The sequence below is a fragment of the Mus pahari genome, chromosome 3 (genome assembly GCF_900095145.1).
Source record: "Mus pahari chromosome 3, PAHARI_EIJ_v1.1, whole genome shotgun sequence".
Taxonomy (NCBI): Eukaryota; Metazoa; Chordata; class Mammalia; order Rodentia; family Muridae; genus Mus; species Mus pahari.
Window position 1 is genome coordinate 78,816,201 of NC_034592.1, and position 15,175 is coordinate 78,831,375.

The following is a 15,175-nucleotide window of genomic DNA, read 5'->3' on the forward strand; positions in this document are numbered from 1 at the left end:
GTCCACAGTAGCAGTAGGCAGGTAGCATGTTGAGGCAGGGCAAGCATGTTTGCTTTCTGCCTGTATGTGTGCACCTGTGTGCATGTGAGCACTACATGCATACTTCTCAAATGGATGTGTGTGTCTAGAGTAGAGTTCAGGGAACACAGCAGGAAACAGAGAAAGATACAGACCAAGTATTTCTGGGTCACTGCTATATAGTCAGACAAGTGCTTTGTCCGGGCCTACTTCCAAGGCCTACTTTCTCATTGTTGAGTAGAGATTTTTTTTTTTTTTAGTTTAAGATCAAGAAATTGGATGTCTAGGTTAAAATAATAAATAAATAAATAAATAAATAAAGTAAAGTAAAACCCCGCCAGGGTTAGGCTCCTTGTTGTTTAAACTCAGCCTTGAGCTTCCTGTCAGCCAAGGTGGAAAGGGAAACTCTAACATGTCGTCTATCTTCCTATGGAATAGGAAGGTTATAGGATTACTGAATGGTGGTTCAGAAAAGACCACACCTTATTTTGGTGAGGAAGGAAGACCCAGATGTGGGCAGGGATTACCCAGAGTTAACCAGGATGCAGAAGCAGTTCTGAGCCTGGACTCCAGGACTTCCCAGCTCGGAGCCAGTGCTCTTCGACGAGCTTGCTGTTCTCGGGCGCGTGCCAGATTGTTCTTCGACTTTTCTCTGTACAAAGGCGGCAGGGTGGGTGGGATCTCCATGTGCGTCAAACCTCTGGGTTGAGCTCTCAGCCTGGCAGTGCCCTGAGGCCGGGCAGGGGGAGTGCAGGGGTGTACTAGAACCGCCTTGCTTGCCCCTGTGGAGTTTGCTCAGGACCCACACTCTGCTGGCTGGGGGCAAGCCAGGTGCCTGGTGTACCGTGATGGCAGGAACAGGGAGGGGCCGGGGGGGGGTCCCAAGATGGTCCTTCATGGGAAACAGCCTGGGGTCTGGCCCTGCTCCAGGGGGCTTCAGGGCCTCTTTCTGCTGTCTGGGATTCCAATCTCCACAGCTGGTGTCTGAAGACAATGCGACTGAAGCTTCCCCGCCCTGGGCCACCCCACCCTGGCCCCAGATGGGCTGCGGTTAGAGAGGCCTCCTCCAAGACAGTTGGTTCCTTGAATGGCCTGGTCCTCCAGAGAGGCCTGTGCTGAGTGGGCCAGGCCCGGGTGGGCTGGGAACGGGGTGGTCCTGGCTGCGACATCCAGAATAGAGGCACCGCTGGGACTTTGGTGAGCTCTCCTTCCGGGGGGCTTATAGAGGCAAGCCTGTGGTTGCAGGACCCTGAGACACAGAGGCACAGCTGGGGGTCAGAGACGGGAGGACACACCAAGTCTCTGCACAGAGGGAGGCACCAGGTACCACCTGTACTTCCAAGAGGATGGGAGGACATTAAAGGCAGTCAGGTTAAAAGCTTCATCCTATTTGGGGACAGAAAAGACAGAATTTAGTCTCAGGCCTCAGGCACAGAGTAAAGAGACAGGGACAAAGGACCACCTGGAGAAGAAGGTCCCTAGTAGGCCAGCCCCACTGAGCTGGGTTTCCCTACTCTGCCCCATCTGCTACCACAGCAGGGACCTTGATGAGCTCTTCTTCTGGGGGCTTATAGAGAAGGCCCCGATAATTCATCAAATGAATCTTATCATGCATGACCCTTTTCCACTCCCTCCCCCAAACCATGCTCTTGGCTACCCCGACCCACACCTCCCTGGAGTACCAAATCCCATCCCTCACCCCACTCCTTCCCTCATTTCTAGATTCCTTTGCCTGACACAAACGTAAACTTTGGACCCCTCTCAGGTATCCTGGGTCTTCAGGTTTACCGTGCTCAGTGATACTATACTCCTCTACAACCCCACCACAAAAGACACCACAGACACAAAACCTTAGCGGCGGTAGCAGCTTCTCTTGTCTCTGCCCCCCCCCAAGAGAGGAAGAAGTGGGGCTGGATATTTTGATGCCTCTAGTCCCCCCACCCCCACCCCAGAAAACCCTGGGAGGCTGAGGATGGAGCGGAAGGCTGAGCTCAGTCTGCAGGAAATTAAACATGAAATGAAAACAAGCTCTTCTGATTGATTCCTCCAGTCTGCCCCACCCCCCTGCAGCCTCTGATAAAGGGGGATCCCATTTCACCATGCAGAAGAGCCCCCATGTCTTCCATTCTCCCAGTGGGCATCTTGGGCCTTAACCCCAGGACTACTCAGAGTAAAAGTGCCCCTCCCCCCAGGCTCGGGGGCAGGGCCTGAGACCCTGAGCCTTGAAGAGAGTTGGTCTTCAGGGAGGTGTGTGTGTGTGTGTGTGTGTGTGTGTGTGTGTGTGTGTGTGTGCACATGACCAGATAGATACCTTTGTGTGTAAATGTGTATATGGGTCAGATGGGAATACACTTACTTTCCCTACCCGTCTCTAGTGAGACACACATAGCCCAGACTTTGACCACTTTTCTTCAGCAAGAGCATGAGGTCAGGAGGAGCCATAAACAAACAGCCCAACTGTTCTAGAAACTTCATGCTGTGTTCCCATCTGCTGTCTCCACTTCTACTCTGACGTCAGCCCAGACCTCAGCCCCATCCTAAGGACGTGGAACTTGAGGCTGTTGGCAGTTCAGGCACTGCCACAGGCCCATTTTTAAAAAGATGCTCTAGAACCCCCCCCCGCCACTCCTCCCCCCCACCCCGTGCCAGGGAAGGCCAGTACTTACTGTTCCCTTTCTCTGCCATGGCTCTCAAGGAGTCTGGGTGTTCTCAGGCAATATAGTTCTCAGGAGAGGCCGCTCCAGCCTCCATACAGAAGCATAGCTGACTGCTACGGCTAGGGGAGCTCCTGCTCTGCTCTTTTAATGTCTTTCTCAGTCTGGGCCCCAAACAGCAGCCCGAGGGCAGACCACAGGGGTGCAGACCCGTCCAGCCTTTGCCATTGCAATAGGACGCTGTCATCAACCAAGTTCACAGTTGTGGACCATGTGATCACGTTACAAAATCAATATATTTTTAAAAAGTGTTTTAAGCAAGTTTACACTTTCGTGTTGGGCTGTGTTCCTAGCCATCCTGTGGTGCATGTGGCCTGCAGGTGACAGACTGAGTGCAGATTGCTGAGTGATGGCCTGTGCACATCTGAATCTACAGAGCCCGCTGGAAGACAGAGAGAAAGCTGCCGGCATGGTCCTCTAGGGAGCACCTGGTCTGCCCTCTTCCCACTGCCCTTCCTCTCCACCCTCAATGACCACATCCTCCTCTCTGCACAGAACCAGTTCAGTTTCCCAGGGTAGCAGTCTGCCCTTGCCCTTCTCCTCGCATCTCGGGGAAGGTTCTCAGCCACCCACCAGAGGCTCCATCCTTACACTGACTCTGAGACCTCTCCCCTGGCTCAATGTTTGGTCAAGCCAGTGGCCCAGCACCTATATGTCACTGACAGGTACCACCTGAGCAGCATCAGTCAGTCTGTAGAAGGTCTTTCAACAGCCACCCATCCTGACACCACTCTAAGGGCAACCCCGCAGCTGGCGTACGCAGCCCTCTACGGTCTAGCTCCTGCTTCCGTGCATCCACGGTCTAGCTCCTGCTTCCATGCATCCTTTCCCGACTACTGTTGCTTCACAGGGCCTCACTCTCCATAAAACAAGGGAAGGAGTTCGGAGCTGAGGTTTGGTTTCTCTCTAAAGGATTCTGGGAGTGTGTACTCTGGATTTGTATCTGTAAATATGTCCTAGAGAGCCACAAGGCTTCAGAATTATATGTGATTGGCTAAGGGAAGAAATTTCTAGAAAAGGTCTTCATAGCTTGATTGGATTCTTCCTGGGGTCTGTGACTCTTTACAGATTGCATATAGTGCCAGGAAGACTGATGAGCAATAGTTTGTGCCCATTCTCCCTGTCTCCTTCTCTCTCTCTCTCTCTCTCTCTCTCTCTCTCTCTCTCTCTCTCTGTGTGTGTGTGTGTGTGTGTGTGTGTGCAATACTTGCCTGCTTTGCTGTCTGAAGCTTACACAGTTAGGCACCAAATCACACTTACGGTCTGGAGTATTGGCAGCTTTCCCAACTCTGACAATTCTACATAGTAAGCTCTCATACCAAAGAGCGAAAGGTGCAGATTGACTCTTTCTCTGTGCCCCCAACACACACACACACACACACACACACACACACACACACACACACACCCCTGACTGGTGGAGTCGCTGCAGGAGCAGTGTCCCCTGTCTGAGCTCCAGGCCTAACTTCTGTGGCCACCACTGCTTTGTCCTGTAGGTTTGGTTCCAGAACCGGAGGGCCAAGTGGCGAAAGAGGGAGCGCTTTGGGCAGATGCAGCAGGTCCGGACCCACTTCTCCACGGCCTATGAGTTGCCCCTCCTCACCCGGGCCGAGAACTACGCCCAGGTACGTCTCCCTGCCATTCTGTCCCCTCTGACCCTAGACCTGGGATGATGCAGGGGAGGAGGAGGACCTGGCTCACAGAAGCCAGGTGTGTGCTTGTTTGTCCCTGACCGTGAGAGACCTAGAATGTTGGGACAGTGTTGTCCTCTGCTGTGGTAAGCATCTGGCAGATGGAAGGCCGGGAGCTTCCAGGGTGTCGGCTGTTCCTCAGGGCACCCAAAGGAAGGATGTGCTGAGATAGCAGGAACTTATGGCTAGGCTGATGTGCCCATGAGCCCCAGGCAAGGGCTCCTTGGAGTCTTAGAGCCTTGCTCTCTTCGTGTGTGTCTCCAGCTTCTTTGTGTGTGTACTGGACATGATGTAAGCCTCCACTTCAGCTCTTCTAGAACATTGTTGTAGGGTCTGGGGTCATAGTCCCTGGAAGGCAGCTGCATGGGCTTGACAGTCAGGTATCTTCCGTCTGTCTCCCTTCCTTTTCCCAGCAACTTCCCTCCTGTCCATCAGTGAGGACAAGGAGCACTGTGAGTGACGTCAGGCCCCCAGGGCACCTGGACAGGGGTCCTCTTGTCTGAGCGTGCACCCCTCGCACCTCTCTCATGATCTACCTCTGCCTAACCCTCCTCTAAGTCCTGAGCCTTTCCATCTGCCAGTCCCACCAGTGCCCCTAAGTGCACACGGCTTCAATGCTATCGAGCAACCCTGCCCATCCTTCCCCTGACCCCGGGCAGCTCTGTTCCTTCTCCATCTCTCCTAGGATTTGAGGGTCAGAGGGTCAGATCTTGCTGTGAACCTGAGGAATGAGGGGTGTCTATTTCATCAGCTTCACCTCTAGTCACATTCTTTAAGGCCTGACTTCCCCTCTCCCTCTGTCTTCCCAGGGCCAACCTCCAGCTCTTGCTCTTTGCCCTTGATGGCTGCCATGTGAGCTCAGAGCTAGAGGGAGTAAACCAGCAAGAGACATTTGCCCGACTCTCCCACCTGCCCCACAGACTCGGATCTAAGATCATTTAAGAAGGGGTGGTGATCACATTGTTTCCACTCTGGGGCATGCTAGGGCCAGGAATAGCACAGGGTCAGCCTGCAGACAATTTTTGGGAGTGTTAGACGTTCCTGTAACCTTTAGGACCTGGTGCCAACCTAGTGGTTCTCAAGGCCTCCTTGAGCTCTTGCCACCTTAGGAGTGGGCAGTCTGGAAGAATCCTGTCTGAAACAACTGAGAGTCTAGAGTGTATAGATGAGAGTACTGAGTCCTTTCTTCAAAGGGGACTAGGCACCGCAGATTCACCTCCTTGGAGATGCTTAGAGAGCAGAGGATACTGAGGCCAGATGTGGGAGCTGGGAAGAGAAAAAGAACAGCTATGGAAGAGAAGATGTGTAGTTGAACCCCACATCGGGGCTGGGGTCACTTTTTCACTGCTGAACTAGTTGGGTTCTGCCAAGGGTTCTATCTTGGAACCTTAGCCTGCTCCCCACACTGATCCCCACATTACCCCAACCTGTAAGCCCAGAGCCTGTGTCCCCCCATAAGATGTTCTCAGGTTAATCCAGAGCAGTGCTTTGCGTGGACCCTAAGGCAGTTTGAAACACAATCCTTGCTACTGAATATCAGGTATGGCTCTATCCTGGAAATTGAAATTCTAAAACGTAAATTCACCTCCAATGGTTCCTGGGCATCCTTCATGTTAGACACCTAAGCATGGTTTCGTTGTGATGATGGGCAGCTGGAAAGGGGGAGAGCCCCTTCTATACCACTTCCCTCCCAGCTGGCTTATGACATCTCTCCCTTCACTGTCCCCAGATTCAGAACCCATCCTGGATTGGCAACAATGGGGCTGCCTCGCCAGTGCCAGCCTGTGTGGTCCCCTGTGACCCGGTACCAGCCTGTATGTCCCCTCACGCTCACCCTCCTGGCTCTGGGGCCAGCAGCGTCTCCGACTTCTTGAGTGTCTCTGGAGCCGGCAGTCACGTGGGCCAGACACACATGGGCAGCCTATTTGGAGCAGCTGGCATCAGTCCGGGCCTCAATGGCTACGAGATGAACGGCGAGCCAGACCGCAAGACCTCAAGCATCGCTGCCCTGCGCATGAAGGCCAAGGAGCACAGTGCAGCCATCTCTTGGGCCACATGACAGAACCCCTCCTGCCATTCCTGATGTCATCCCCCTCCCTGGGGCCCTGGCCATGTCCCTGCTTTCCGGGCCCCCAGCTTCCCACTTGACTCTCCTCTTAGGAATCCGGCCTGGCCCAGGGGCCCGGCCCTCAGCACTTTCAGCCACCCCAAGTCTGAGGCCCCAGGGACTGCTGGGAGGGAGGGGGTGACGGTAGGCTCTTGTCCCTCCCTGGCTCTAAGGTCATGACCCCTGCTCCCTGCCAAAGGCAGTGGAGAGAGCCAGGTGGCCCTGTGCGTAGCTTTGCATCATGTAAGCTGAGGCCCTGTCTCTCTTCGTGTTCGTTCACCCCTTCAGTTTGACTTGAGTCAAAGTCAGACCCCCTTCCAGACCCACCAGCTTCAACAGTCCAGCCTTGCCTAACCTTCCTTTTTCCTGGGGGATATCCTGCTCACTGGGCCTGTGACTGTGTGTCTTAGTACCAAGCTTCCGTGCAGGGTCAGCTCCTGATCCCCTTTGTTCCCCGAAAACATAGAACCCCACCTTTAGTATTGAAGGCATCTGGTCATCCACCCATCCAACGGGCCCTGTGACTGTAGCTTCACTGTCCCTTGTGATGGATGTGCCTGGAAGAAGTGCGGGATGAGAGGAGAGGTCAGAGCTGAAGGACTCTGTTGCTGTCCACCCATAAGCCCCATGGAGACATGGGCCAGGTGGTTTTGGTTGACACTGTGAAGGTGGTGTGCCAGGTGTGAAGGGAGGCAAGGACATAGGGTTTTTTTTTTTCTCCCATTATTACCAGCATACATGGCTACGTGAGCCAGTCAGAGAAGCTCTCAGAATGATGACCATGGGGATGATCCAGCGGGCTGAACCTGGTGTCTTCTGTGGTGGAGAGGTCCTTTGGTCAGCACTGGCGCCTCCTCAGGGCACCTCTGGGAGGAGTTGAGATACTTGTCCTCTCCCTCCTGGTCACTCACTGGGGCTGCTGGGCTGGAAGAATTCACATCTTGGAAGACATAAGCTAGAGCACAGGGCTGCCTGCGGCTGAAGGGATCAGGAGCAGAGGACACGTGACCAGCTCAGCAGCCTCCATCCAGGATGGCCTTTCTATGCTCAGACTATCCATGTCCACCCACCACCCCACCATGGCATCACATCTGTTGAAGCTTTCCGTGCAGGGTAGGTGGAGACTGGTGCCCCTCTAGGCTAAAAGGAGAACCGCTTTTCAGTTACCCTACACACTCTCTTAGAGATCCTGTCCTTACTTCTCCCCCAGGGGCCATGAGCTCTGCCTCAGCTGGCCTCATGAAAGGCTCCCATCAAACCCCACCAGGTCCACTCTCCATGGCGGGAAGTTCTCCTGAAGCCAGTCCCCTATCTGAAGGAAGGGGCTCCCTGTCTACCTGACTTGACCTGGAGCTAGGAACTAGGATTTGAAGTGGTCCCGGCCCTCACCTGAGCACAGAACCACCCTTGAGGTAGGTCCCTCAAGCAGGTGGCCTTCTCCCGAGGAGACACTCTTGCCTTTTCTACCATCTGCCTTGACTATTGTCCGTGAGGTGGGCTTGGCTCACTAGGCCCAGGGTTCAGCTCTCCGAATGGCCTCTCAGTTTGGGCTGAGGACAAGGACCCCTGCCTTGGATCTAACCTAGGTCTCAGTGGGTGGGAGGGAAACATAACTTCCTGCTGTGTGTCCTCATCGGCTCTGGAATGCAGACAGACTGAACCCTCCATAGAATGCAGACTCTGGGTTGGGTCTGCCACTCCTAGCAAGAGTCCGACCTCTTCAGAAACTTTAGTTCCCGAAAAGATCTTTGGGACGCAAAGAAGGTTTGGGGTACTGAATCCAGGGTTCCTGGTGGCTTGGCTTTAATGCTTCAGATCTTTGGGGGATCTAGGTCTGTCTTACAAGTTCTCCAGAACTAATTCACTTCCTCAGAATCTATTAAGAGAAGGAAGGACTGAAGGCCAGAAGCCACACCTTGGGGGGTCCTTCTTTCATGGCTATTATGGCCAGGGAAGGGTGTGCCTGGAAAGGAGTCCATACCTAGGCAATCAGTAGAGAGAGTGAGAACCAGAGCAGCTGGGGAAGAAGAGAGGACAGGGGCTTTTGGTAGATTCTTCCGGAAGGGAGAGACGTTTAACTGCTCCAAGTTTTATTTTTGGCCAAGCTAGATGCAAGTCAGGAAAATTCCAAGCCAGAGCTTCAAAATGAAAAGAGTATATAGAAATACCCCTTTGTTTCCAGCATAGCCAAGAGCTGACATGCCTTCCACCGTCCCTCCAGACGTAGCTGTTCCAACCTAGGCTGTTCTGGAGGTGCCTTGGTCTCAGTTGATTCCTGGAGCAGCTGGAGATGTCCTGAGCTCCCACTGGGCCCCCACCCCATCATGTCTCAGACCTCCTCAGCTTCCCAGTTCTCCAGAAGAAAACTGTGTGATTCTATTGTCTCCAGTGGGTCTGTCTTAGCCCCTCAGATGCTAATAAGCAAGTAATAAAGCCCATCACAGTAACCTGGCTTCCTAAAGAGACAGAGACACAGATGAGGAGAGAGGACACCCTGCCAGTGGTCACTGCTCGATAAAGAAGCTGACTGAGCTGAGGCCGGCCTTGCCTGATAGCATAGCAAGTGGCCATGCCCAGCTGTGCCATAGAGAGGTTATGCCCACCCCAGCCCATCTATCCAGGAGCCCCTTCACAGCACAGGGCCAAGGTTCTGGGGCAGACAGACACACCTCCAAGTTTTTCTTTGAGTTGTTTCTTCCCCATTTTCAGTTCTCACAACCACATCTCCACCTTTGAGGAACAGGATGAGTGGGGATTTAGGCAAAGAGGCAGGAAGACCTCTGGGTTCCCCAGCACACACTGCCAGGCTCATGTTGGACACAGTTCTGATGCCCCATGTCCCCGAGCAGACAGAAAGGATCCCATGGAAACCACCTCTTCTTTACTCAGTCAATTGCCCTCTGGGCTACCCTTGAGCAGAACATCTCTAGGGACTCAGAGAAATCCGAGGTTAAAGGTTAATAGGGATGACCCTGACTGTCAGGTACAGAGACAAGCAGACCCAGCAGAGGGAGAGAGGCAGGCAATCTGGCCCCCAGGAAGCTAATTCATCACCTTACCATTTCTTACCCCCAACCCCACTCTGCTGCAAGGATGCCATAGGGAAGAGTCTCCAGTGGGCAATGTCTCTCCCCTCCCCCTCCTCTCTTCCCCTTCACTTACACATAGAGCTAGGCCTGTATACTACTGATTTTGAAAGACCGTTTTCAGTGTCTAATAACCTGTTTGGGTGTGCAGTGGTCAGAAAGAGAGAGAGAGAGAGAGAGAAGCTGAGCGAGAGATGGAACATGAACCTCAACAAATACTGGCTGTTCTTGTACGATAGTTTAACCCTGTATAAATGCAACTTTTCTCTTAGCTTAATGGCCTGGGGTGGAACATTCAAATATATAAATATATATATTAAAATACATTAAAATTTCAGAAAAATGTAAAAAAAAAATGAGGTCTGTTCCATAAAGTTTTACTGCCTATACCACCATGTAACTACATTATAGCAAAATATTAAAAAAAAAAGAAACATTCTTTTCTTTTAAAGTAAGTTATTGCACTTACATCTTTTGGAGAGGGGAGGAATGTGGGAAGAAAGGAGCTGAGGAGCTGAGGGGCTGAGGTGGGCAGAAGGCAAGGCAGAGACAGCTGACGGTCCCAGCACCCCCTTTGTCGGGTGCAGCCCAGACTGTCTGTTTGGTTGTTGTTGTTGTTTGCAATAAACTCCTTCCTCCTCTCGACTGGAGTCTGTCTGTTTTGTTCCTGACTTATGACAGATGAAACGTGATCAGAGAGACCTCTGAAATCTCACGTTAATTGAAGTCGGCAAAAAAAAAAAAAAAAAAAAATACTAACAGTGCCCTTTTGAACTGCTGACACAGCGCAGGATGGGTTATCAGGCTAGATTAACAACAGGTGGCCAGTCAACCCTTCAGCACAAAGAGGGGTGCATGATCTAACAGGGTGTGGGACACACCCCCTCTTCGACTCTGGAGTAGCAGAGCTGGAGGAAGCAGGGGTGCCCATGCTTGCCTCTTGAACAGTGGGGCAGATTGGGGGTGGGGCTTCTGTGCCTAAACTGTGCCAGAAGGGCTCCACCAGCAGCCATCAGAAAAAAATAGACCGATGAGTCTGAAAGCCAGGCTGCAAGGACAAAGGATGAAGCAGACAGGGGCTGTAGGAGGTGCCTCAGAGAGAGGCACTGGGTCTCAGAGCAGCTACTGTGAGGAACAGGGTTCAAGGTACAGGAAGACACCCTGTCCCTGTCTAGTCTATCTAGTGTGGGGAGGGTTAAATGGTGAGATGTTTGCATGAGTTATACATGCATGAAATACAAGCATGGGTTATGCGTGCATGAAATGCGTGCATGCACGGGCTATATATGTACAAGGGGTCATAAAGGATGGTGGCTGTTCACTTCCTTATCCTTTCATTTCCAACCATCTGAACACTCTCTCAGAGACACCTCAGACTTGCTAACCGGGAGGAGAGAATTCTGTGCGGCACAGATACATCCCAGGTAGATCTGTAAACAAACTCTAGAAAATGACAGTTGGCACACATTAGGTCTCAGGGTTGCTATAGCATTTAGACTTTTAGCCCAAATCATAGGACAGGAACTGAGGCAGGGCAGGAATGCCATATGTGTATGGAAACAGTGGGCTACTGTCTCTACCCCCATCTCTGCTTCTTCCTTGGGAGTTAAGTACTTCTGAATCTCAGAGTCCAGACAAGGGCTGTTTCTCTAAGGAAGTCTGTCTGTGGGAGAAGCTGGCTGGGTCTTCCACCTCTGGAGGAAGTCCATTCCAGAGACCTGTGCTTCTTGGGACAGCCATCCCTCAGTAGTCACAGGAGAATGCCTTCAGGATCTCTAGGTACCCATATCCAAGATGCTTGAGTCCCTCCTACACAATGGTGGAGCCCCTCCCAATCTACTTTGATCATCTCACTATCCTTAGCCATCAATACTAGTACAATGAGAACTCCAGGGACACAGTGTTAAACTGTACTGTCTGTGAGGTAAGGATAAGATGAAGTTAGCACGTGCTCAGTAGAGAGGCACACCTTCTTTAATGTTGGTCTCTCTGTTGAATCTGCTGACAAGGCACCTGAGACCACGAGGGGACTGACTCTCTACTTTCAGGGGAGGGAGAAACTGTTGTTGACTATGGCTCCAACCTCGTCTGGCCACCAAACACAGCTCACTGTCCCTCAAATGATCAGACCTTTCATTGTCACCACCATTAGGCTTGCTATCCATCTGCCTAGAATGCCTCTGTCACGCCCTGGATCTCTTTGTCTCCCACTGACCCTGTGCGTTTCCTCCAGGCAAGGTCTCTGTGGAACTCCAGTCAGTGTCCAGCCCATCTGGATCTGCTCTTCGGGAGCTGTGTGCAGCACCAGACTGACTCAAAGCCCTGTGGCAACAGCTCTGACCTGTGCATAGCCCCCACACAAGAGTTTCCTGACCCAGGATGTGCTCACACTAGAGAGCAGGTTCTGAGGATGTGGGATGAGATTTGGAAGTACAGTTCAGGGTTGGGAGGATGGTCAGAGGAGAGTCGGTACACACTTTAGAGAGAGCCAGAATGAACTGGGGTTGTAGCTCCATTGGTGGAATGCTTCCCTGGCATGTATGAAGCCCTGGGGCTCACCCCAACACTGCATAAAGCAGACATGATAACATACGCCTGTTACCCCAGCACTCAGGTGGCAGAGGCAGGAGGACTGCAAGTTCAAGGTCCTCTTTAACTATAAAGCAGATTTAAGGCCAGCTGGACCTCATGAGATGCTGGAGAGATGGGGGATGGAGAGAAGGGGTGTGAGATAGATGGATGGATGGATGGATGGATGGATGGATGGATGGATGGATGGATGGATGAATAGGTAGATGAACACTAGAGACTGAGTCAGGCCTCTGGAGAGCAACTTGGAGTGAACTCAAGAGTCCCAGTTTGAAGATGAACCCTGCTGTGTTCGTCCAGATTCCTGAGCATCTGTGAAGAGCCATAACATGACAGGAGATCTGTCCCCATTATTTGTCCTTCCTGGGGTCAAGCCATCCCAAGGCTAGCTCCTCACAAGAGTGCAACAAGTTCCGGCACAACAGTGTTCCTCTCGGAACCTCTCCACTTAATCTTGGGCTCACTCCCATGTTTCAGTCTGCCTTAGATAACCCTTGTGCCTCACACTCTCCACTCTGCAGAAACTTTTTTCTTGTCTTGGTGCCAAGCACAGTCAAAGCTGTGCCCCCTGCCTTGCTATAAGAAATCCTGCCAACCGTGGCCACCATGAGGGGGTTGGTCCCCAGACGGCAGAATGCTTGCTGTGCTGTAGAGAGTGAAGAGGGAGCTGGGGGCAGAGCTTCTCCTCCCGTGGCCCAGATTTGCATGCTCAGCAGCTATGGAACAATAGACCCTCCACAAATAGCACAAATAGCCAGCTCCCCAAAACAGGGCTGACTACAGACCCTCTACGTGTTCATGGCAAGAAGATGTAAGCCGGCGCCAGAAGACAATGGGGTGTAAGAGTTGAATTTTTCCCAGGAATTCCGTGTGATTCCAAACAGATTTTTTTTTCTTTTTAGCTCAACATAGACCAACAGGCTCGAGGAAGGGCAAGCTTGCACACAGAGCTTTGGGTTTATGGCCATGTGCACACCATGTGTTAAGGTGTTGCCTTGGCTGTTGGGGAGCAAACCCTCTGTGGTCCTTCGTGGGATCCCCCTGTAGCCCTTCAGGACATGGCTCTTAGATGTTCCAGGATTGGTGTGTGTGTGTGGGGGGGGGAGGGCACTGCAGTGTTCTTGCCATGTCTTCTGGGATGTCTCTTTCAGTTTTTTGTAAGTTCCCCCCCCCCTTCTCTTCTCAGATGTATCTCTATTACTGCTAAGCTCCCTGGGAAAAGTAATAGGCCCACCTAAAACACAGAATGAAAGAAAAATGGGGAGAGACAGAGAGACACACACAGACAGACAGAAAGACAGACAGAAAGAGGGAGTGGAGAGGATAGGGCAAGGATGGGGTGCAAAAACAGCCCACATCTCCCCTCTAACATAGATTCACACAGAGAGTTTTGTCCTGAGGAAAGGGGACAAGTCAGGAAGCCACAGTCAACCAAGGTCAGAGTTGATCTTAAAGATGGCCTCTGCTCTGCCACTGCAGGCTGGATACTGAAATGCTTTTGAGCACCTCCCTGGCCAATTCATAAAGCAGAGAAATGGCTCTCTGCTCTTACAAGGCAGCCACAGAGTCCAAGAGTTCAAAAGTTTGACACAGTGAAAAGTTGTAGACACAATGCATGCAAGAGCTTGCTGCCACCCAAGTGGCTAAGGGCAGGACAGCAAACCTGGGGGACTGTCATCAAGTGTCTCATCTGACTGTGATGTTCTATTTCTGGGATGAATAAAGGTCAACAGTGAGGTGTTCGATCTTCATGGGATGCCATAGCTAAGTCCCATACTTAAGGCAGCGTATACAACAGACATTCAGTTCCCCATAGCCCCCGAGGCTGGTCATGGAGCTGGAGTGGTCTCCCTCTGCCTTGCTTGCAGATAGTTATCTTGTCTTGGCGTCCTCATGTGTCCTCTGTTGCAGGCATATGGAGTGACATGGCTTAGCTGTCTCTTTTTTGCCGACAGAAGAACCCTCCCTCGTGGCCTCTTCATGGATGCTGTCTGCAAAGACAGTGTCGTGGGGTGGTGGTGTGTCAGGGCTTCTGTGAGTGAACAGGCATCAGGGTGGGGCAGAACTCAGTTAATAAGGAGCAGTGTGACTCATGTGTGTCATGTGGGTAAGGGACAGGGATGGTTGCACGTGGACAAGTGGTTGATCCTTCCTAGAGGGTCTCAGGGGTCCTAGCAGCATGGCAGCCTCTACTTTAGCGTCCTGTCACTTTCTTTTAGGTATGTCATTCCTACTCTCTCCATGGTCAGACTAACCCAGTTCTGTCCAGCTGTCCCTTGTGGGAGCCCTAATCTGAGAAGCTCTACCACAGGCTAGGGCTGCACCTCTCACTTGTAAACTGTAGGTGTTAGCCTCTTGGACTACGGGACACCTACACTGCCTCTTCTGAGTGGGAAGGACTCTGCTGTGTATGGCAGGAACAGAATGGAGAGGATTTGTCTCCAGCATGAGTGGCATCCATGCCATAGCCTGGGGTCTGGGATAGAAAAAAGAGACTGAAATCACTCCTTGTCATTTACTGTCTCACACAACTGGTGGGACCCTAGTGACCAATTTTTTTTTTTCACTAAATGAAATGACCCTGGTTGGCAGAAGTTATTTCTATTTCTTTACTAGTTTTCACGTGTTACCATCACAAAATGCTTTAGGTTTAGGTGAGGCAATTTGTAACCAAGAGCAATTGATTTTGCACAATAGCTCCTCCATTGGGGGCTCTGTGTTCTATCCAATAGCTGACTGTGAGCATTCACTTCTGTGTTTGCCTGGCACTGGCATAGCCTCACAAGAGGCCGCTATATCAGGGTCCCTTCAGCAGAATCTTGCTCGCATGCGCATTAGTATCTGGGTTTGGTGGCTGATGATGGGATGGATTCCCGGATGGGGTAGTCTCTGGATAGTCCATCCTTTCATCTTAGCTCTAATTCAAAGTAAGTATCTAACCATATAATCTTGCAATCATAGTCCTAGGTA

The 15,175-nt window shown here is 51.8% G+C and overlaps 1 protein-coding gene across 1 annotated transcript in view; it reads left to right on the forward strand.

The window, feature by feature from the left end:
- Alx4 (ALX homeobox 4) overlaps positions 1-7,041 on the forward strand; it is a 35,957-nt gene extending 28,916 nt beyond the window's left edge. Inside the window, exons 3-4 of the mRNA XM_021193720.2 lie at positions 4,229-4,357; positions 6,153-7,041. Of these exons, the coding sequence (XP_021049379.1) occupies positions 4,229-4,357; positions 6,153-6,482 (459 nt within the window). The 3' untranslated portion in view covers positions 6,483-7,041. The remainder of the gene's footprint in view (positions 1-4,228; positions 4,358-6,152) is intronic.
- Positions 7,042-15,175: the final 8,134 nt, after the last annotated feature.